General features: G+C 47.2%; 1 protein-coding gene across 1 annotated transcript; it reads right to left on the minus strand.

Moving 5' to 3' along the window:
• Positions 1–2750: 2750 nt before the first annotated feature.
• On the minus strand, positions 2751–17836 carry ROPN1L (rhophilin associated tail protein 1 like). The gene is made up of 6 exons (XM_046670825.1): positions 17684–17836; positions 17187–17341; positions 13480–13603; positions 12149–12310; positions 4300–4475; positions 2751–2935 (listed from the first exon to the last, which is right to left on the minus strand). Exons 2-6 carry the CDS (start codon positions 17315–17317, stop codon positions 2872–2874), a joined length of 657 nt encoding a protein of 218 aa, XP_046526781.1. The 5' UTR covers positions 17318–17341; positions 17684–17836; the 3' UTR covers positions 2751–2871.
• Positions 17837–24011: the final 6175 nt, after the last annotated feature.

Genomic DNA, 24011 nt, shown 5'->3' on the forward strand with positions numbered 1-24011 from the left:
CCTAGAAGTCTTCTATAGCCCGTTTCTAGTAAGACAGTATGTTCTGGGCCTTACCTCAAACATTCCCTACCCAAGCCCCAGAATCAGTCCTGTTTCAAGGAGTCCTAGTCCTTTCTGTGGACAGAGGTATTTAGGAACCACAATCTGGCTATTAGCTGTGCTCCCTAATGGCTAGAGGGGTCATGGTTTCTAGGCCTTTTCAGTGGACAGAGATTATGACTTCATAAGATGCTTCCAGTCAGCAATCAGGACTACAGGATTTTGACTTAACTTTACTTTATATCTTCATTCTTCCATGCCAAAAATCCAGGTTCTTGCTGACACCAAAGGAGTTACTCATTTATCCCATTATTACCAACACTGATTACTGAAAACAGTTTGGGATTTTTAACTTTTTTGGAACTTTTGTCTCTGTATGTTCCACCACGAATATTCACATTATTGTGTTCTAAAGCCATTTGGAATAGTTCCTGTGGTTGTGCCACTAACTGGATACAAAATTAAGGTCGTTGGTTTCATTTTACGTTCGATTTTCAGGGATTTCTTTTTTTTAATGTAATTTTGTTTTATAATTATGTAAAATATTTACAGGATTCCAAAATTAAATCAACAAAAAGGTTCATTCAAAGTTTAGCTTCAAGCTCTGCCTCCTCCATCCTGTTCCCTCCCTCTTCGTATATGTAAACATTTTTAATTTTATGGTTTAGCCTTGTTCTCTCCATCTATTTATACTGATATTTAGGAAGGTTTGCATCTTTGCTATAATGACTACCATATATATCTGTATATAATACCCTTAGTCTTCTTTTTCAGCTCCTGTGTGTCAGTTCTCTACTATGATGGATATCCAAATCTGTTAATAAATTCTTCTTCCCTCTCCATCCCCCCTACATCTGATATGAACGTCATTTTACTTCCAGTTAATAATTATATGACAATCAGCAAATATTCTTTTCATATGGACTTTCCAGTCTCTGAATTTTGACAGATGCTATGTACCTACATTGTCAGGGCATACAGACGTTATACACTAGAGCCATCCCGTCTAGCCATCATTACACCCAGTTCTACAGAGAAATATATATTCAGTGCTCCCGACTGGTTCTTACGTTGGCCTCTCCAATCTCTTTGGTTGTCTGAAACTCTTTCTCTATCAGGTTCCCCAGGAAGAGTTCATGGGAACAATATTCCCCAAGGACGTGCATGTGCAAACAAGTTTCTTTGTGGCCTTTACACCTCAAAGCTCCTTGCCAGCTGGTTCATGCTCGACTTAGACAACAGTCTAACACTGGAGGGACAGGCAAGGCCAGAGAGGCAGACGGCACTCGGTCCTCACTTTCCACTCACCCCGGAACGGGTGGACCTCTGACGGCTGCTGGGTGTCACTGCACCCAGGGGCCCTCCGGGCAGCTCAGCCCATGCAAACTGCCAGCAGCCCCGAGTAAGGTCTGCCGACTGCGCCACGTCCTGTGGTGCCGGGGCCAGCCTCCTGGGAAGGTGTGGAGGGAGGCTCTGCTGCGTCCTCAGTCCTTCACTGTCCCCTCTGAGGGGAGTGGCTGTTAATTCCTCATATGAAATTTTCCCTTTTCTGTCTCCTGACCGACAGCAGGCCAGTCTCTCTTGTCAAATTGCCAACGTCTTGGGCGCTCTAGCACGTGTGTGCTCTCCTGAGGTGGCTGACGTTCTTGGTTAAAAACACAAAGCCCTTTAAGTGCCCTCCATAGGGGCTTTGGCGAGTGGAGAGCATGTCTGTGTGGGGTCTTCTCTGCACCCTTTTTGCTGCAGCACATTGCCCCTGGCATAGCTACCCACGCGACATGACTCCCAAGTGCACTTGTGCGAAATCTAAGGTTTCTTTCCTCCTTTCTCAGGTATTGAGGCATCATAGTTAGGGGAAAAAGTATTTAAATTCTTTGGGGAGTCAAGTTTTGAGAAGGTTTCAAGTAATTTAAAAACTGTAAAAGCTTTTGAAATCCCAACTCTGAAAAGTTGCTTGTAATTTTATGAATAATCTCTATACATCGTCTATTCAGGGGAGGGTGACCAAAAGTCCAGGCAAATGGTCATCTCAAATAAGGTGTCTAGATGAAAAATATACTTTGTACGTCTCAGGGCAAAAAATGGGAGACTTGTTAAGATAAAAGCAAAGTATTTCTCATACATTGGGGTTTTCACAAGTCTTTGAACCTGATAACACTTGTTAGCACGGTGGCCAATCTGCAGAGAACCAACGAGCCAAAGCATCCCAGGGGCTCAGAAAAACAATGTAAGACGTTTCACTTTGGCATCGGCATTCTGAAGACTTCATATAAAGAAAGCAAACGAAGGATCTTGGGTGGCTTATTTCTGGGCAGCGGACGCAGTGCTGGTCCACAGATTGTCTGGTCTGCTTCCCGGCCACAGATGCTCTTCCAGCGAGCATAAGGCCCCTGGGCCCACTGTCCACAGAAAAGGTCCAGCTTCAGCAGAAGACTCTCTTCCTCAGGAGTCTTGGGGGGTGAGCAAGAGCATCCTCATTCGGGCCAGCCAAGAGCTTTGAAGGAAGGAAAGAACGGCCACTTTAAACTGCCCATCCCCCCTCCCTGCTCTGTAGCATCAAAATAGATTGTTTTACTCAAATAGATCATTTTACTGCTATGAATGCCTTACATTTAAGGTTCTTACAAGAACACAGTGCAGACAAATGAAATAGGCCCCATGGCACATTGGTCACACTAAATTTCCATTACAAGAAAAACTCACACTATGTATGGATGTGGTTAAGGACAAGTTGTATTTGGTGCCAAGGTTTTTAAAAGCACTGTTTTGACATTAAAATGGGTTCTTCTCTGAATTAACGCCCTATGCCTTCTGAGTTCTTTTCAGAGTTTTCTAGAATTTCCTCTTCAGGACGAAGAAATCTGAAAGGGCTATCAGGCCGGACTTTCTAGTGCTTCTAAATTGGAAACAGATAAAGACGCTTATTAGTAATTTCTCACAGCACACAATAAAATTTTTATGAAACACAAAATAATTAAAAAGTTTTACTTAAAAAAAATTGATTATTTACCGTCTCTAATCAGTAAATCTTACTTCTAAACATAAAGCATTCTTTTTCCTTGTACAAAAATGGGTATTTATTGCTAGCTGAAAAAATCAGTACTGTCTTTATGGATTTTTCTTTACTGACAACTCAAGTTCTACTCACTAGGGTAACAAAAGCATCCTTCTATTTAAAAAGCTGGTCCAATAAAACTCAAAGAACCGTCTTGTCTATGAACGCTCATTGACAATAGTATAGGGGCCTTCTTGGGTCAGGTGAGGGGGGCACGTCCTCCGGGACCACCCTTCATTCCTGACTCTCCGACTCTCTCGTGTCCCTGGCCTCTTGTCCTCAGGGCCCTCAACCCTGCCTGCTGCCTCAGTATCTGCATATCTGCAGTGTCTGTTTGCTGTCTGTCCTCACAGCTCCACGGGGTCAGGGTGTCACCAGACCCACCGACTGCATCCTGGCCCTGGGACAGTGCCTGGCACACAGCAGGCGCTCTATAAACGCGTGTTGTGGGTAAACAGCTCAGGATGAAAGCTGTGGGGCTTGGGGACAATTGCTCACGCGGGCACTTGGGAGGTGGTGGCCTGGAAGGTGCTGGAAGGCCTGGGGAGCCCAGCTTCTCTCCGGGCTGGAGCCTCACTGACAGCCCCCTTCCCTGTCATCACCGGCTTCCTGGGCTTGACCACCTGGGCAGCACCGTCACTACCCTGGGAAGAGCCTCATCTAGGGGTCTGGGCTACAGCTCCCTCCCCTGCCACCACCGCCCCACCTGCCCCCCAGGGCTGCTCTTCCTCTGCACCCCCCAAGGAGGCACAGCAGGGCCCAAAGCCATACGGAGAAATGTTCAGGAACGACTGACGTCCCCCCTCCCCCCCCCCCCACCCCGTCCTCCTGCAGGAACCCATTTCTGTGTCTCCTTGTTGAGAAGTAAATTCTATCTTTTTTAGCATGCCATAATTTTAAACCATTTGAGATACTGTACTTAAGAATCAAGATAAATTCTGGATAAAATTTTCTTAAAGACAGGATAAATCTTCTCCCTCGGAAGTGTGGAGAGAGCCAGCCTTGCACCCGGAACTGCCCTGGACCACACGGAGGAGGAGCCGCCTCCCGCGGGCTCGCCCCTCAGCGCCACCTGGAGACATCCCCGAGTGCCACTCCCACAGGCAGAGTCAGCTGCGACAAAGCCGTCTGAGAAAAGAGGAGGGGAGGGAAAGGAGTTCTCTAATGGTCAGTACACCTGAATTCGGGGGAGCGCTGAGACTTACATGTTTTCCTTCAAAGAGGCAAGATAGGATTCGGTGTCGGCCGCGGGGATTTCTGAGTCCAGGCCGGACAAGTACCGGTAGACGTAGTAGAACGTCTCGAACGGGATGCGGGCGGGCCCGCCCTCGGGGTCCGTGGTCAGGATCTCGCACAGGTTCTTCATCGCAGAGTTTAAGGACTAGAAACACCACAGACGGGAGGCGGGGGCGGGGGGGGGGGGGGGGGGACGACACACAATCACTACTTGGATTCACTAAAATCGAAAGCAAAGACACCAGCGGAATAAACACTCAAGTGTATTTTTCAGAAATTCTTCAAAAAGTATGTTCTCGATCTAAACTAAGAAGGAGGTGAGTTTATAATTGCCATGAGGAAAGAAAGAAAAAGGGAAGGTTTGATCGGGATGCAACTGACCTGAAAAAAATTTTAATTCCTAGGTTTTATTTTACGTTAAAATGGGAATGACTCTCAAGGACAAGAGGAAGCATCAGTCTCATTAAAGACGGACTTTCTGAGCCAACGCAGAACCCTCCAGGGCCACGACATACCTACGGACATACCTACGGACAGCACACTGTCACCAACCAGAGGGACCACTTGGGGAGGGGGGGGCTGGCAGGGCGGTTGCCCCGTGCACCATGCTGACGCCCACCCGCCCGTGGGGCTCCGTGCAGGACTCGCCCTTGCTCTGGGCCTTGCCTCAGCTCCGGGAACACCATGCCCCCCCACCACCCCCTCCCCACATCTCTCTTATGCTCCTCCTCTCTGAATAGGTCAGTCACCCCACCCCACCCTGGCAACATCCTTGACTTTCAGCCTGAACTCTGGTCCCTTCCTCCCAACACAGCATAAGCTTCCAGAGCATGCTGACCCTCCCTTTCAAGCCCCGGGCCTGAGGAAATGTGTTCCGGGCTGGGGGAGCCATCGCCTATGTCAAACACACTGGGAAGGCCCACAAGGACGAGGGCTGGTGGTAGTACCAGGTTTTGTCTGATCCCTGGTGGCTTCCCGGGAGCATCTTGGAGGAGTGGAAGGGTCCACAGCCTACATCCACAGGAGCGTGTGCCATGGTGGAGTGTGGGAGCGGCTCCTGCCAGCCCACTGCTACATCTCCAGGATTTCTGTGAGATGGCTGGTCTCACGTCGGTAGCTTGGAATCAGCCATGGTGGGAGTCTTCACACCACGTTTACGGGCAAGCACTGCAAATAAGGGCCCCCTGACACACCCTGCAGACAAGGTGGAGGTGACAGCTGCAGCCAGCCTCCAAAGACAGACTTGAATGCTCCGGGAAGCACCTGCGGGAGCAATCTGGGCTGCACTTAGGAAGAGGAAAGAACAAGAGAAAAACCAGTGGGATGGGTACAGAGGATCGTCCCCAGAGGAAAGCCACAGGTGCAGGGAGTCACACAGGGATCTGCTCGACTGGGCTGCGACTGTGGGGAAACAAATCCACGTCCTTAGGGACGTGTGAAGGGCTGGATCCAGGTTTTTTTTTTTAAACCAATATCTCCCAGTTTCTGTGGGTCAGGAGTCTGGACACAGCTGAGCTGGGTCCTCTGTAAGGCCCCAGTTGAGGTGTTGGCCAGGGTTTGCTTCTCATCTGGAGGCTTGACTGGTGACAGATCCAATTCCGATCTCACTTAGGCTGTTGGCTGTAAGTTGGAGGGGCCAAGCTCCTTGCTGGTTCTTGGCTGGAGGCCACCCTAAGACCCTAAAGGCGGCCCGCATTTCCCTGACACAGGGCCCTCTCTGTAGGTCCTCTCACAATGGGACACCTTGCTTCTTCAAAGCTCCAGGAGCTCAACCAGGTTCTCACAGTAGATATCAGAGAACAATTGCCTTGTGCTTCTGGCAGGGGGGAGGGAAAACGCAGCAGGACTGAAATGAGGTTCATGCACAGAACATCACTAACGGCCAGCACTTGCCACGTGCCAGGCGCCCTCTGAGAGGTTGCCTCGGCATCTCCTTTACTCCTCACAGCAACCACATGACACAAGGACAGTGGGGCCCAGAGAGGCTAAGTCACTTGCCCAAGGTAAGCCTGCTGGGCGGGAACACAGGCAGTTGGCCTCCTGAGCACATCCCTAGACCACCGTGTTCCATCACCACTAACAGCCGCTGGGCTGGCTCAGGGAGTAAGTGACAGGGACAGACACGCTGCCACATTCCGGGATTCCAGGCATTCGGCTGGAGGAGGTGAGGGCCTGAACACATCTCCCCCATCATCCTCAGCTGGGACTCTGGGGCGTCTGGAAAACCACTTCCCACACTCACTGGGACTGACGGCCCTGGCTGTCGACAGCTGGGCACATATAGCACAGTTCTGAAGTCAGTCTACCTCTGGAGGCAAAACGATGCTCGAATGAGAAAAATCTATTGTATTCATTCTGTGGAGCAGCAGCATTTCTCTAAGGATACAGCGCAAGTCACCCCTCTAAAGACTGTCCTTGGGAGAAGACTCGGGAAAAATACAGTTGTGTGTTTTACAATACATGCACCTTGCTTGAAACTTTTCAAAGACACATTACGTTAAGTTTTGCTTTTATATCCGACACAAGTGGAAGAAGGGGCCTCAGAGTGTGCAAGTGCAGAGCCTCCAGAGGGATGAGGGGGAAGGAAGCAGCTGGCGAGGAGCAGGCAGACGAGATCACGTAACATGATGTTCAAACGCTTCCGAGGAGGAGGTATTTAAGGAAAAAAATACATCAAAACATTCTAGCATCACTGCCTTCTGCAAAGGCACGATGACATTATCGGTGTTAACATTTCTGACAATAAGATTTGCAGCAATTTTTATATCCAAAAGGATCCATAAAGCAACTTGCCTAGTTTTGCACGGAGAGTTATGTTTCTTATAAACAGGTTTCTCAATTCCAAATGGTGATAGGTAGTAAGGCTGCTTGCTCGCCAGTCAAAAGATCCCCCTCCAAGGCAGGCGCCCCCCCTTCTAAGCTGCCTGTTGCTGATTTATTCTCAGGTACCAAAGACATGCTGGGAGTGGCGACGACAAGCTGCACTTTGTTTTAGCCACAAGTTTCTGCCCGAGCTGTCATCTGAAATTAACGTGGAGACACAGAAAACGGGTGCGGAGGCCACTGCTGCTTCCTGAGCATCCTCGGCGTGCCAGCTCTGTGGAATTTTTCAGTTTCAGAATTTTGGCTGCTCTCGTGACGACACAGAGCCACCTCACAGCTCCCAAAGTGTCCCTTTTTGCTAACAGGGAAATAAAAGTGAGAACAGTATCTTGACTGACCCCTTTAAATAGAACAAGAACAGAGGGGCTCTCAGTCCCCGGGGTGTGGCCGGACCCTGCTCAGGAGGGGGACCTGACAATGGCAAGCAGTGGTATTAACCCCAGAATCTCAGTTTTTAAAAGCCTGTGATTCTTTTCATTCTGTCTTCTTATCCTCACAGGTTTCCTAATTTAAAACGCTTGTGGCAGGTGAGGGTGGGAGACCCACGTTCTCCAGGTGGCTGGGACACAGTCCTAGGGTGAAGCCCATCTGTTCAGCCCCACCCTGCCCCATCACTGTCCGGGAAAGGGATGCAGGGGCCACCACGTCCAGCATCCGCCACCACGTGTGGATCGGATATGAGTGCAGCGCCAAGACCAGTGGAAAGGCGTGGGGGGTGAGCGCACCCCATCTTGCCTCTCCCCCAGCAGTGGGGTGACCAGTGTGGGGGGCAGTGAGCCCACGGGCCCAAGAGCAGCCCCTTCCTCGTGGGAGGCAGTCACTGAAGCTGTGAGCGCCTGAGGCTCACAGTCACACTGGGGGATGAAAGGAATCTTCCTGGGCGTCTCAGAGCAGGCTGTAGAGGCCTCGCTGGGGAAACGTGAATGGAGAGTGTGGGACGCCGCCTCCACCACGGGACAGCTGCTGCCACTTTGGGCCAACAGGTGCCTCAGTGGGTCAGCAACATCAAACCCAACGTGTGGAAGCACAGCCACGCATGGATGATGTTCTAAGAACTCCAAAGTGACTGCTGTTAGGAGGCCAACATCAAAAGCGTCTTAGGGCGTAAATCATTTTAGGTTATAAAATGATGTTAATGATAATCCTTAGGAGGTGCTATTCTCTGAGACAGGAAATTTCAGGCTCTTGCAAGGTGGTCCCAACCGGTGGGCAGCACACTCCTTGGCTACAGAGTCACTAGCAGGGGTCCCTCCATCCTCAGTGTCCATGCACTGGTAGCAGCAGCTCTGGAGCCTGTGGTCTGAGTTTGAATCCTGCTCCACCACTTCCAGTCTGAGCCACTTCCGCCTCACAGTTCCCCATCCTACGACTGGAACCAGGACCTTCCTCAGAGGGCCGCTGGGAGGATAAAGGAGCATAGAAAGGGCTCCAGACATTCCTGCCCATGACGAGAACCCTAGAAGTGATGCCCACTGTCCTGAGCAATACATTCAGGTGGAAAATTACGTCACACGCATGTATATTTGCAGTTGTAAACAGAGAGAGATGCTCTCGTGATTAATAAAGTTCTAATGCTTTTTGAAGCCCAACTAGAGGCAGGTTTGTGTGTCGTGGTGATAGACTTTCTCAGTCAGGGTGTGTGGGGGGGTGGGGACTTGGTTCACAATATTTATGTTAAAAAAAAGATTCCAGGGCAGCCCGGTGGTGTAGTGGTTACGTTCTCGTGCTCCACTGTGGCAGTCCCGGGTTCACTGGCTCAGATCCAGGCATGGCCCTACGCACAGCTCATCAAGCCATGCTGTGGCAGGCGTCCCACGTGTAAAGTAGAGGAAGATGGGCACGGATGTTAGCTCAGGGCCAGTCTTCCTCAGCAAAAAGAGAAGGATTGGTGGTGGATGTTAGCTCAGGGCTAATCTTCCTCAAAAAAAAAAAAAAAATCCCATGCTTAAAAAACAAGATGAAAAAATTCTGATCCACCGCTTTAAGGCTCAGGACCACTGACGGTGCTGCAGAAACGTACCGATAAAGGTCACAACATGAAATGTGATCATTTCTCCCGGCGAGCACACCACGGCCTTGGGGAAGAGGACAGGAAGCACTAACACGCCCACACACGCCCCGCCTGGGGCAGCCTACCATGCCCCTTAACCCCATCTGCAGCTTCCAAGGCACGGCTAGAGCAGCACTCAGTGCTTCACGGACATAATAGAAGGTCAGCTCCAAGGACAGAGGGGCACGTGCCTCGCCTGTTTGTTCCAGAACCTTCAGAACTCAGAACAGGGCCCAGCACAAAGCAGTGCAGACAAAGGTGTGTGGTGGGATGAATGAATGAATGAATGACGCATATGACTCAGAAATTCACGTGGCGGTTCTAGTCTTTGTAGAGACCTTAAACTTAATCCATCTGACTAGGGTGAATTTGAGGAGAAATTTAAGAGCATGGAGAAAGTATCTGCCACAAGGCGTGCAGGGGCCGGGGATGAACTGGCACGAAGAGCATGTGGTGCTGATGCAGAGCAACTAGATTCCAATCCTACAGAATCCTCTGTGGACAAGAATGAACAGGCAGTAACCCATCACAACTACTACTCATCATCTCGCTTCACTTGTTTCCTCCTTTTTGAAGGTTTTGGGGGATTTTTTTAGCATAAAGATAAACGCTAAGATGCCAGACTACCCCAAGGATCGTCTCCTGGAGGTCACAGCATCATGTTCCCAGTGCACCTTCAAGCTACCCAGGCACACAGTGGTGTCAACAAGGCACGGCTCCCCCAGGGCCGCCCTGACCTGCAGACCAGGGCAGATGGAGGGTGCCCTTTGAATTCCTGCTCTGCATTTGTGGGGCAGGGAGGCCAGGCGGAGCCTGGAGCCGGGCAGTGAACCGGCCCGGGCTGCAGTGAACTGGACGGGGCAGAGCAGGAAAACCACAACCCCGAGTCCAGCTGGCCCAGAGCAGAGGACGGCCACGGCTTCCCACAGCAGGAAGGGGGCCGCTGGCACCGGGAGAGAGTCAGGACCAACGCAACGCTGCTGCCCAGGTGGCCTAAGTAGGGGACAGAGAAGGTCCCACACTGGCCAATGGGGATAAGTAACATATCACAGGAAGAAAAGAGAAGCATGTGCGCTGTTTCTCACGTCCCTTCCCCGGCACTCAGTTTAAGAGGCTGATGCACCATCTTTAACAAAATGTCTCCATCTAGCGTCACAGGCCACACATGCACGAGAGATTCCACCTTCCCAAACAGATTCCATCCGGATACACATCTAGGCCCTCATTTTCATGATTAGGGAGGCAGAAATTACAAAGATGGATGCCCAAAATATGAAATATCCTACTTTCTCACTATTATTAAAATCTAAATTTCACAACTAAGTTGAGAGGCACAAAGCAGACCCATTAATTCAAATAGTAGACAATAATTTTATATGATTAAAACCTTGCTTTCACAGAGTTCCAGACAGACAAAGCAACATAAAATTTTCTCCAATAGTTCAATTTGTCTCTGTCCTTCCCGCTTGCACACCCCCAGAGACCCTCCCCTGGTGACATCGGAGCCTGTGTCTGCTATGGGTGTGCTTCTGGGCCTGTGGGCGTCCAGCCCTCCACACAATTAGCCCAGGGCTGACCAGAAATACTGGCTTTGGGCAGTTACATAACAAACATGTCGCTCATTACGCAACGACCAGCCTAACGCCGGACTTTATGGGATTTCAGAGCTTCTCACTGGGGCTCCTGATAGAACCAGAAAATTGCGGTACTTTCACACAGCTGCTATCACACGGCAGGGAAGATGAACGAGCTGTAGCGGTATGTAATGATGCAAATGAACGAATCTAGAACTCTAATTGGGAATAAAAAAAGTTTCAGATGATTACTAACAACATAATTATCTTTTCATAAAGTTAAAACCAACTAAAGTTAAATACTGTATTTCCTGGGGTATATATGCGATCGAAGAGAAGCAGGAGATTCAGGGCGGCTGATGCTCACGGCGGGGGAGGCGGGGGCGGCGGGAGAGGAGAAGACAGGGAGCCGCAGTTTGCTGTCAGTTACTGATCATGCAGGGTGGTAGTTCATGGGTGTTTATCACATAAAGTAATTTTTAAAAATTAGAAAGCAATTAGAGGAGCTCATGCACCGGCCCGAGATGAGGGTGCGCCATGCAGTGAGGGTCACGAGTTATCCAGTTATGTGCTCTGGGCTCCAAAGACTGAAGGGAGGGGGTAAAAAAAAATCTCATCTCTGCAGTCAAGGGCGCCGGTTCTTCTCTGCTCAACCCCTCTTCACGAGCTTCAATGCAGCCCTCCCTTCCCTCACCCCAGGGCCTCACAGAGCCATGGCACTGGAGAAGAAAGTCCTGACCACGTCCTCCCAGGGCCTCCCCACCACACCCCACCTCTCAACCTCTGACCTCTCAACCTCCGACCTCTGGTTCACAAACGCCCTCACCTCACGCACTGGAGCGTCATCTGCGTCTCCATTCCTGAGCCGTCTGGGTTGTACTTTAACACCGGCAAAGTTGCCCTGTATCTCTCAGTGCCCAATAATAGATTTTAACTAAAGCATAAACTAATTCCATGCCTCTTTCCACAGATGAGGAAAACAGATATTGTCAGTACCACAAATCATGTGTAGTTGAATAAAAAGTCACGGATGCCTTCTCTTCTAAAATTGAAATACATTTTAATAGTATCTATATATTTCATCTACTGTTAATATCTTCTAAATTGAGGTATCCATAGGTCTTTAACTTCTGTAAAGTACAATAACCATAAGCCTAAAAATACAACAGGCATCTAAAAAGAATTCCTTTTCTAAGACAAAGTTACTAAAGTAATGAAAGTGTTTCCTTCAGTTACTGAAACACCTAAGTCGTTTTTGAGCCAGGCCTATGATTACACAGAATTATGAATACACTGTTTAAAGGTACCTACCCCACCAAGCATGCTACATCCAAGCGCTAAAAACTTCATCCACTCCATGTTCTTTCCACAAGGATCCAACTGTAAAAGAGCTCTGAATTTTTCTACCGGCAGGCACAAATTCTTCCATTTCTGCTCAAGATCTGCCAAGTCCACATATTGCTTGTGGCCACACTGTTTAGAAAACACGGTAGGACACAATTTATGTAAGTTTAAAAAACTCGAGAAATAATATAAGGCTTGTGAATACTCAAACACACTCCACCCCACTCAGAGAAGGACAAGCTTGGAATTCGCAATTCGGTTAGCTCTGGGGAGGGAGGGTGGGAATGAGCGGGGTGGGAGAGACACTCGGGCGGGGAGCGGGCAGTGAGCCAGATACTGGCAACAATTTGCTTCTTAAAAGACAAAAGGAGTGTGAAGCAATTATGGCATTATGTTATGACTTAATAAAAAGGGCCTTCAGATATTGGGTATATGATTCTCTCTTGTCTGTCTGAAATACTTCACAATAAACTTCAATGAACAAAATAAAAACATTTAAAATCCAACCCCAGAACATGTTAATAGTTAAATAGGAGAAATCTTAAAACTGAAAATAAATGTATTCTTTCTACTATGGTAAACAAATGAAAATTGCTAACTTCTGCAATCTGCTAGTAGGACTCTGTGTGAAAAAGCTTTGAGCATTTTAGCATGTCTTTTTCCAAACTATTCCTTTTGGTGGTTATTCATTTTCCCTGAAGACAGAAAGTCATGGAAAAGTCTTATTCTCAGAAGTGAATGTATCTTGCACCAAAGCACAGTACTTTGAAAGGTATAGTGGGGACGAGTCACTTTAAAAATCAAGGTTATACCGTTGATGTCGTTTTTAGCAAGACCACCCAGTCATTATGAATGCGGATGCTCACATGCTCTGGAGGGCTGGAAACCAGACGCCAAGGGCAATCACCTTTCAGATTAACAAGACAGCAGATCACCACTTTAGTGTGTACATAATTTTTATAAACACGTATTTCAAGAAGAGACTTGCAACCCCCATCTCTAGAATTTCCTGTTTTCAGAATTTTTAGTCCAGCAGCATCTAGCATCTTAATTTGGTACTGTATTTAAAAGAAATTAGAGTTCATTTCCTACAATCTAATCATGAATAGCTCTTTGGGGTTCTTTAAACTAGAAAAAGGCCAGGGAACACAACAGATTCCTTCTTTGAGTGACCCTGGAAGGTTTATCACGGGGAAAGCGGATTTGCAAGGGGGGTGGTGTGGTTCCCCTCACGGGGTAACTGGCAGGCCGCGCTTCATCTCAAGCTAAGCTGACTGATCACGGAGACTCTCCTCTACCTGCTTGTGCAAAACTTTCAGGAGTCCTTGAGTCAGGCCTGTGTCTGTTTTCTGAGTGGCCACGGGCATTTCGATTCGGTCCTTTACAGGAAGTGGATCTCCTCTTGCCAAAGCTGAAAAATACCTAACAACAGCAACAACAGACATCTCTAAGCCTCATCATACACAAAAAGCACCTTAAGTAACGAGGTTTCTTAAATGACCCAGCGCAACGTGTTTAAGGAAGAGAGCTCTGGAGTCCATGGGTGGGCTTCAGTCCTGGCTCCTCCACGTAGCTCCCTGACCTGAGTTTCCCTGTGTGCCTCAGTTTCTCTGACTGTGAAGCAAGGATAATGACAGTCTTGGGACTCCTGGGAGCACTAAGCGTGATACCTGCAGAGGGCTTAGCATGGAGCTCAGCAGGGGCTCTCAAAACACTGCTATTCTCATCACGCTGACACCTGAGCAGTCCTGAAACATGGCCAGAGGGCAGATTCTGGGCCCTGCAGTGATCCAAGCGCAGTGTCATGGTCCAGTCACCCCATCTTGACAGCTGGGGCCTGGACTCACCTTTGCTTGGCCTTGCTGCCTTTTCAAGGGCTTGACTTAACCATCTCTGCCTTTCAACTCTAAGGCGCCCGGACCAGGGGAGCCCTCGTGTGCTCCACTGGGAAGAGACAGCTCTGCTCGCTGGGCTAAGTCAGATGCCACCGACCCCCGACCCCTCACTTTTCCTGTCTGGTATCTTTTTAGTATTTTTTTTCCCTTGATTGTTCCTTTCTGGGACACAGATATTGCTGCTTACATTGGGGATGAGCAGGGGCATGGAAACAGTTCAGGGCAACAGTCAGGAGTGGGTGGGGAGTGGGAGGGGGTGTGAGGCAGGGTTTTCTGTGAAACTCACTCCCCTGGGGCACCGCGTGTCATAGGTGACTGGCTGCTGAAGCCACATCATTTGTTGCTCTAACAACTAACACCATGAACAGAAATGACATATCCCGGAACATGTACACTAACCCACCCATCAGGGCATGGGTGATAATTCAAAAGATACGAGTGCTTAGAAACATCTCTGAATATGTAACAAAACGTAGATAAATAGATATTTGATACACTAAATTTTATATCTTATCCCTTTTTTCTCTCCCTACTCCTCAAATTCAACTTTGTTTTCAGGTTTTTAAGACAACTCCAGTCATGTTTTGTTAACTTAACAGGGTGAGGGAAAGTCTTCGTGAAGGCAGCGGGAGTTGGAACAGGCGGCCCTGAAGATCCACAGTGTCAGGCTGAAGGATGGTGCCGAGGTTTGCCATACTGTTCCTGATTGGGTTTTCATCTATTTCGTGGGCTTTATGTATTCCTCACAACTGATCAAGCCCATCACCAAGGCTGACACAGCCTCTAGAGTAGTGGTTCTGAACAGCGGGCAGTTTTGGTCCTGCCCCCTCCCCAAGAAGGCACCGGCAATTTCTGGAGACATTTTTGGTTGTCACAACAGGGTGTGGATGGTGCTACTGACATCTAGCGGGTACAGGCCAGGATGCTGCTCAGGATCCTACAATGCCAGGACACCCCCAGCTTCTCCTCACCCTCCGCTCTGACACATCCCCCAAAGAACTGTTCCGTCCAGTGTCACTAGTGCCGAGGGTGAGAAAGCCTGCGTTCAGGGCAAGACCACCTTGTGTTATACTCTGTGAGTTCCCTGGAAGGCACATGGGAGCAAAGCAGCCTTAGTACCCGGCCAATCCTCGCCTCCATCACGCTGTGAGATGCACAAGTGCTTGATGACATCATAAAGCACGGCTGATGAGCTGTTGCATCACAGCAGAGTACACAGGCTGTGGAGCAAGGCTGACTCACCTTCGCCACCTAAAAACCTCATTTGAAAAGAATCCTACCCCGAGTGCCTCCTCGAGTCTCCCACAGCAGAGTTCCTCCCATATGCAGCCTGGTTTTCTGCTCTGTTCTCAGGACTCTTCTTCTTGTCTCTGCCCCTTTGTTGTATGCTGTCCCCTCTTCCTGGAATACTCTCGCCTTGTCTTAACCCCAATCTCTGCCTATGAAATCTTTCAAAAGCCAATTCACCCACTTCTGAACAACATCTCTTCCTAACAGACTCTGTTCTGAGAGCTGGGGCACACCCAAGCCCATTACACACACATCGCTTAATGACTAATGCTTGATTTTGCTCCTGAACTCCAAAACTGTTCTTGAGAGAAATTTGTTGCATAGAACATTCAGAAATTTCTCAGTTAACCCTTTCAAATTAAAGTGAAGCTTAAAATAGTTGTCTCTAAAGTGTTACCAAATATAATTGAATGTTCCAACAAAAAATATGACTAAATCTTGGAATATTTTGTAAAGTGCAAATAAACTCTTACGAGTCCTACTATCTTTTATTTAGGCTTGAAGAATGGTTAAAACCAGAGGCCATGATTTTTTTGGCAGGAACTTTGAGAGAATCTTGCAGAAGCAACTGACAGAAGTGTTTGTCAGAAGGCAAAGTGCTGGATTAACAAGTAACCTTGTGTGGTAGGTTCAATAACCGCCCCAGAGATACTCAGGTCCTCATCCTGGAACCTGTGCATCTTACTTTACATGGTAACAGGGACTCTGCAGATATGAGGATTTCGAGATGGGAAATCTATCCCGGGTTATCTGGACGCATCCTAAATACCATCACAAGTGTCCCCAGAAGAGAGAGGCAGAGGGAGATGCCACACTACTGGCTTTAAAGATGGAGGAAGGGGCCATGAGCCAAAGTCACAGAATGCAGCTCCCGAAGCTGGAAACAGCAAGGATTCTCCGTGGAGCCTCTGGAGAGAGCAAGGCCCTGTCAACATCTTGACCAGCCTGGTGAAACTGGTTTTGGACTGTTTGGCCTCTAGAACTGTAAGAGAATAAACGGCTGTTGTTTTCAGCCATGGGTTTGTGGTTATTTGTTACAGCAGTCAGAGGAAACGAATGCACCTTGGATATACAGTTTAGAGGGCGTCAGAGGAATGCGACATGAAGGTTACTAAAAAAGGTACGTTAAATTTATGCTTATACTGATTCTTGTGATCACAAAACTGAGCTTCTAAGTCTGTTTACTGAAAAAGCGCAAAGAGTTTTCCCGTAAAATCAAATCAAATCAAAAGGGTTTATTTTAATGCTCCTAGGTTCTGTTGACTTATAACTTTAAAATTAAGAACGTCTGTTCCTGGAAATGGTTAGAAAGTTTGCTGCAAGACACTGTGAAGGCTCACATTTGCTCTTAACTAAGCTGGGCAGAGTTTAATCTTATAGCAGCCTTGAGATGATCACCCCAGTACGACCTCAGTCTTCTGCTTCCAATAAACTCAACCATGGGAGGGTTTTCTGAGAATGAGAAACATAGCCATAAGATTCCTCCTTGTAAAAATCATTTCACAAATAAAATAAAGGGACTAATAGTTTGATTTTATAACAAAATGCACAAACTTTTTACCCAATGCAACCGCCTATAAGTTTTAGGCTATCCGGCATAAACACCTCTTTCCAACAACAGAGTTGTCATTACTTTGTAGACTTGAGCATTTTGCGGTTAATTTCTGGTCTCACTGTCAATAAACCATGATGCTTCCTGGATAGATACTTAGATATAGACCACAAAAGCTAAAGAGAAAGTTTTGCAGGACTCTAAGTGTCCTGAGCGTTGGACCACTGCTCCAGGAGAGAGGATTCACGAGGCACGGCCGGGCGCTTACCCCGCGGACCACTGCAGCACGTCGGCGGGCTGGGTGCGGATCGCAGCCTTGGTGAACTGCTTCAGGATGTCCGGCAGTTCTGGGGGAATGTGGATCTGCTGCGCGCAGAACATGGAATCGGGAAGCGGCATCGCTCTTCGCAGACCGCGACCAGGCTGGGAAGAATCAAGGTGTGCCAGAGTGGGGCGGATCGGTCAGCCTCTAGAGTCCGGGGCGGGGGCGGGGGGGGGGGCCGCGACGGCCGCGGGGCTCAGGCGCCGGGACTCACGCCCTCCCCCAGGTTTGGAGCCAGGCCGGGATCCGGGTTTCAGGATCCCGGATTTGAAGGCGGGCTGTGGGCCGGAGTTTGGGGCCGGACTGGGGGCCGTGGTCTGGGGCCGGGCCGGGGTCCCGGGTTTGTAGGATCCCGGGGACCGGGGCCAGGCCGGAGTTCTAGGTTTCGGGGCCGGCCGAGACGCCGGCTTCGCGAGGCCCAGGCGGCCGGCGGGGGCTCCCACCTGTTCCTCCTCGGGGCTCCGCGGAGAATGAGGACCAACCGCCCGTTCTAGCCCAGACCCAACTGCCCAGGAGCTCACGCCGCTGCTATTGTTCCACAGTGGTATCCAGGCAACCGGGACGCGCAAGGGCCCCGCCCCCTGGCTCCGCGCAAGCGCACACGCACACGCCCCGGGCTGAGACAACTGTTGCCGGCGCAGGTCCGGGAGGCAATGCGCCTGCGCAGTCTGTCTCCGCACCCATTTTTCCTACTAACTGGTAGTTTGGAGCTGCACGCGGGAGAGTCTCTCTTAGGAAAGGACCTTTTGATCAATTTCCCACTGCCGAATGTGAGCGGCGAAATCACAAAGGACTCCCATTTCCCTTGCTCTGGTTACATGAAGCTTAGGGACGAGGTGACACGAACCCTCCTAGGTAGGAAGCCGTTAGAGTCATGCGGGCTGGTCAGTACAGGCAGCCCAAGCCTCCCCGAAAGCCCCTGCCTTCCTGGACGCCTCGTTCATCCTGCACGTGCCCCTGGCAGCTTGTCCAAGACATTCCGGCCTGGGCGCCTTCGCACACGCAGTTCCCATTGCCCAACCGATCCCCTGAGTGAACTCACTCTGCAGATCTTTAAATGCCCTAAAAAGATCTTTAAAAAACTTAGGGAGTTTAGACACTGAGTGGTTTCCAACTAATAGATGAGTCTATTTCACTTGTTTTCCTAAGTAAGACAGGGTAGTTGAGACAATCTGATTTGGTCTCTCAGGAAATAAGCCTCCTCTTCTGATACAAGGGCTTTGGGTCCAAGGTAGGAGAGACTGGCGGGTGCTGACCAGGCAGCACACAAGGTGTGAACCTTGGTGTAGGGGGTATCCTGGCTGGCTGCTGCAGCGGCCCTTAACACCCACACAGAACGAAAGCGGCTGTGACACCCACCTCCTCTTGCTCACCTCTAGACAGGAAGATGGAGAACCCGAAGGAAGTATTTCCAATGAGGCCAGTGATGACAAGCCCTGCGTCCCTCCTGGAGGCATCCAGCCCCAGCCACGCCTCCTCTACCCCAACAACTTACCAGCCACATGGAGACACACACGTTATCAAATTAACAGCAACTGAAAACAGTCACTATTTAATGTAGATAACCATACGGGAAAAGAAGGAATCTCATACACTGATGAGAGAGGAGTGATAACTAGTACATTTGGGGGCTAAGTGGCACTTTAAATATTTTTGTTGACTTTGCAATCTTACTTCTAGGGGTTTATCCTACAGAAATACTAGCCTGAGTATGGAAAGTAATACGGACAGAAAGGTTTACTATAGCGTATAATAAAATGGGTTAGCCGTCTTTCAGAAAACTTAAAAAATCATAGTCTTATCCACACAATGGAATACAATACAGCGAGAACATTAAAATGGGGTAGTTACTTATGTACTAACATAAAAAAGTGTTCACGAACTACAAAATGAAAGCAAGCACCCTGTAGATCGGTCTGGGGAGCAGCACCCGTCCTGAGACAGAAGGAGCTGTGAATGTGCGTTTCTGCAGAGCAGTTGGGAGGAACGCACTAAACTATGGACAGGGCTACCTCTGGGGAACGACAGGGCTTTCAGGTTTCATTTTAACCATGTACACATTATATTCAGTCCATCTCATTCATTTACTTACTCAACAATATTTATTGAATGTTGAATATGTCCCAAGGACTGTTCTGGAACACAGAAGTAATCTCCAAATAGTTAAAAAAAAAAAAACCTCTGGAGCTTACATTCAAGTGAGGGAAAACATGCAAATAGAACAAACATAAACAAGATAGGTAAACCGTGTAGTATGTTAATAAATATGAATGAGCAAAATAAGGCAGAGAAGAAGCTACTGGGAATGCCCCAATAGCTGCAATTTTAGGTAAGCTTCACTACGAATGACACTTCAGCACGGAATGAGGAGTGGGAGAGAGCTTGGATGAAGAACACTAGCACATGGCAAATGGCAAGTCCAAAGGCCCTGAGGTTTGACCTGTTGTGGGAAAAGGGAGGCTGCTTGGAGCACACTGAACACAGGGAGGTGACAGGTCAGAGAGGTTGTGAACCTGTGAAAAGTTCTGTTCTGATTGCTTTTATTTTCTCAGTGAAATTGGAATAAAAGTCATAAGCCAAAAGTGAGAAACGAGAAGACAGAGCTTTGAGGAAAGAGAAGGTGTGCATGGTCTGTTAGAGAGCATGTATGAACGTAGTATTACTTTTTAAAACTGAGATGTAATGAACATGCCATCAATTGCACAAATTTGAAGCGTACAATTTGGTAAGTTTCGGCAGACTGTACACATGTCAAACCAGAACCACATCACGACAGCGAGCACATCCGGCACCTGTTTCTTCACGCCCCTGAGATCCCTCCAAGCCCCTCCTCACCAACCCCCACCCCCACTGATGCGCTGTCTATAGATTTCTGTAGCTTACTTTGCATTTTCTAAAATTTTATATAAACGAAAGCAGGCAATACACTTTTGGTCTACTTTCACTCAGCATAATTGAGATTTGTCCATGTTGTGTCTATCAACAGCTAATTCCTCTGTATTGCTGAGCAATATTTCATTGTATAGATAATCATTTATCCATTCACCTGTTGATGGGCACATGAATTATTTCCAGCTTTGGGCTATTACAGATAAAGCTACCATGAACATTCATGTAGAAGGCTTCATGTGGATTTATGCTTTCTTCTCTGTTGGTAAATAACTAGGAGTGGTAAGTACATACTTTTGACTGTTTAAGAACTGCCCAACTATTTTCCAAAGTAGCTGTACCGTTTTACATTCCCTCCAGCAGAGTATGAGAGTTCCAGTTCCTCCACATCCTCAGCAGCACATGGTGCGGGATTTTTAATTTTAGCCATTCTAACAGATATGTGGTGGTACCTCATTATGGTTTTAATTTCCATTTTCCTACAGATTGATGTTGAACAGCTTCTCATTTTTTAAATGAGCAGATGAATTTTCTTACTATTGCGTTTTGAGACTTCTTTATAGATTCTGAATGCCTGTCCTTTATTAGAAATGTTTTGCAAATATTTTCTGTCACTCTACGACTAGTCTTTTTTTTCTCTAAACAGTATATTTCAAAGAGCAGATGTTTTAAATTTTGATGAAGTCCAATTCATCAAGTTTTTCTTCTATAGATTGTGCTTTTGGGGTTGTATCTAATCTAAATCTTTGCCTAACTCAAGGCTGAACATTTTCCCCTTTGTTTTCTTCTAGAAGTTATACAGTTTGGGGTTTTATGTTTAGGACTATAATCTATTTTGAGTTCATTTTTGCATAGAAATATGGATCAATTTTTAATTTTCCATCTGGATGTCCAATTATTCCAGCACCATTTGTTAGACTTTTGCACCTTTGTGAAAACTCAGCTATCCCTTACGAACAGATGTTTTTCCAAAGAAGATATACAAATGGCCAACAGGCACATGAAAAGATGTTCAACATCACCAATTATTAGGGAAATGCAAATCAAAATACAGTGAGATATCACCTTACACCTGTCAGAATGGCTATAATTAACATGACAAAAAATAAACATTGGAGGGGATGTGGAGAAAAGGGAACCCTCATACACTGCTGATGGGAATGCAAACTGGTGCAGCCTCTCTGCAGATTTCTCAAAAAATTAAAAATGAAATGCCATATAATCCAGCCATCCCACTACTGGGTATTTATCCAAAGAACTTGAAATCAACAATACAAAGAGACAATACAAATAACAATACAAAGAACCCCTATGTTCATCGCAGCATTATTCACAATAGCCAAGACATGGAAGCAACCCAAGTGCCCATCAACTGATGATCGGATAAAGAAGATATGGTACATACATACAATGGAATACTTACTACTCCGCCATAAAAAAAGACAAAATTGTCCCATTTGCAACAACATGGATGGACCTTGAGGGTATTATGTTAAGTGAAATAAGCCAGACAGAGAAAGACAAACACTGTATGATTTCACTCATGTGTGGAAGATGAACACAGGGATAAAGAGAACAGATCAGTGGTCACCAGACAAGGGGTTTGAGGGGTGGGCAAAAGGGGTAAAGAGGCACATATGTATGGTGATGGATAAAAATCAGACTATTGTGTGTGAATACAATGCAATCTACAGAGAAAATGATAAAAATAATGTACACTTGAAATTATGCAATGTTATAAACCATTATGACCACAATAATTTTAAAAATAAATAAAATTTAAATAATTGAAAAAAACATCAGCTATCCCTATACGTGTGGGTGTTTTCTGGACTCTCTATTCTGCTGCATCAGACCAATGGACTTGTGCAGTCAGCAGAAGGAACTGAGGCGACTGAGCAAAGAACAAGGAGTGAATAAATGAGGTTCCTGGCACGAAGCTTCTTGTCCTAAAGGGAGTTAACGAACAAACATGGAGAAGCAGAAGGACCCGGGCACTGCTACATATACAAACGAAGACATTTCAGAAGAAAAGTAAATGACCTACAAGTGGGTCAAAAAGGGAGCTCCAGCCAGGTTCCCGGCTGTTGACAGATGGACGGTTTTTGTGAAGTGTGGGACTGAATGGAAGTGGACTGTAGGAGGCTGAAAGAGGAAGCGAGTGTGTGTCGGGGAGAGAGCCCTAAATACACAACACAGTAATGAAGGGCACAGCGAGCTCATCGCAGACTCCCCCAGGTGGGTCCTTTCTCTGTGTTCCTTGTGGCATTTTATTCATCTCTATAATAGAAGCTTTTGCTCGTTTTTTTGTTTTTTCCCACTCTAACTGGGCTCCTTGAAAGCAGATCCCATACTTCATTCAACTACAGTACTAAGTACAGGGCTCCAAACAAAACAGACACCAACAAAACATGGGGAAGGGGAGGCGGGGAGAACGTTACCTCCTCAGACCCTCAATCCACTTGTGACGTGGGCTCTATGTCTGCAACAACAGTGGCTGCACATCGCGGGGTGGGAGGGGAAATTAATGGCCACTGTCTGAGATTCACCATGCAACTGCCTTTGCTGTGAAATTTCAACTTCACAGATTAAAGATGCTCTATGATTTAAACAGCATTTCGTCTAACACCTTTGCACTAAGACAAAAATGCACCTGATGAAAAAAAATCATAGAAAAAAATTTGAACCTACAAACAAAGAAAAACCATAAGCAAAAAGGATCTCTTCATACAGGGCACTTAGGAGGGCAAAAACCCTCATGCAACCCTTTCCTTTTCCTCTGAGACACACAGTCAACTCCGAAAAACAGATATGATTGGTTTTACTCTACCCAAATATCCATCTAAGAGACAAGCTGGAGAAGATTCGACATGTGGATCCTGAGCAGAGGCGCAGAGGTGGGTGGCACACGATGAGGGCTTTACTGTTCCCAGTGAAGACAGTCTAGAGTTACAGTGGGCAGAGGGGAGGGGAAGGCCGTGTCCTCCGCAACCAGACTGTTATACTTAAAACCAAACAAAGGGGCCACAATAACGTAACTTCAGTTAGTTCTTCTCCTTACGTAACTACCATATTTAAAAATATCCGGGGCCAGCCCAGGGGCATGGTGGTTGGATCCGTGCACTCTGCTTCGGTGGCCCACTGCTTGCGGGTTTGGATTCTGGGCACAGACCTACACACTATTCACCAAGCCATGCTGTGGCAGCATCCCACGTACAAAATAGAGGAAGATGGGCACAGACGGTAGCTCAGCGACAATCTTCCTCACCAAAAAAAAAAAAAAACACAAAAAACAAAATCTGGATTATTTTATCTATGCTAATAATGCACATTTCTGTAATTCTGAAGTAACCTTGCAATAAAGCAAAACCAAACAAACCAAAAACACCAGGCTACAACTAACATTCACTTTATTCAATTTTGTTCTCTCAACTCAGGAGGCAACAAACGACCACATAAAAAAGGGAGCACTTTAGAATATATACATAAAATTAGCCTGGGTATCTAAGGTGTCTGCTTGCTTTAATAGAAAAATTGATAGCCCAAATAACTAGTATTCTATTTAGCTTCTACAAGTCACTTCTAGGCCTTACACTCATTACATTTTCATTTAAGGTACTATGTTATTTTCACGACTACAAAATGAGGCAGTCCTACAAAACAGATGGGAATGAAAACAGATAAATACTGTCTTGTCTTTATGTTGTATTAATGCCAAGATACTGCTGGGGATTATCCGAAAAGAGCCCTTACTAACGATGGCTGTTTTAAAAATGACACAGGGCAGTAAACAGGCTGCAAGGAAACCACGTGGTTGAGGGCAAATTAAATAAGGACATACAAGACAGCTGAGCCGAGGCAGTTAGAGAATCTCCACAAACG

Source organism: Equus quagga, chromosome 9 (assembly GCF_021613505.1).
Source record: "Equus quagga isolate Etosha38 chromosome 9, UCLA_HA_Equagga_1.0, whole genome shotgun sequence".
Classification (NCBI taxonomy): domain Eukaryota; kingdom Metazoa; phylum Chordata; class Mammalia; order Perissodactyla; family Equidae; genus Equus; species Equus quagga.

Bases quoted from the DNA above. Each gene is read 5' to 3' on its own strand.
- ROPN1L (XM_046670825.1), bottom strand. From the start codon at position 17,317: ATGCCGCTTCCCGATTCCATGTTCTGCGCGCAGCAGATCCACATTCCC. The intron at 4,476-12,148 runs GTAGGTACCTTT...TGGTGTTTCTAG, and splicing joins GATGTAGCATGCTTGGTGGG to TCCTTAAACTCTGCGATGAA. The intron at 2,936-4,299 runs GTAAGTCTCAGC...TTTCCAATTTAG, and splicing joins GCCTCTTTGAAGGAAAACAT to AAGCACTAGAAAGTCCGGCC.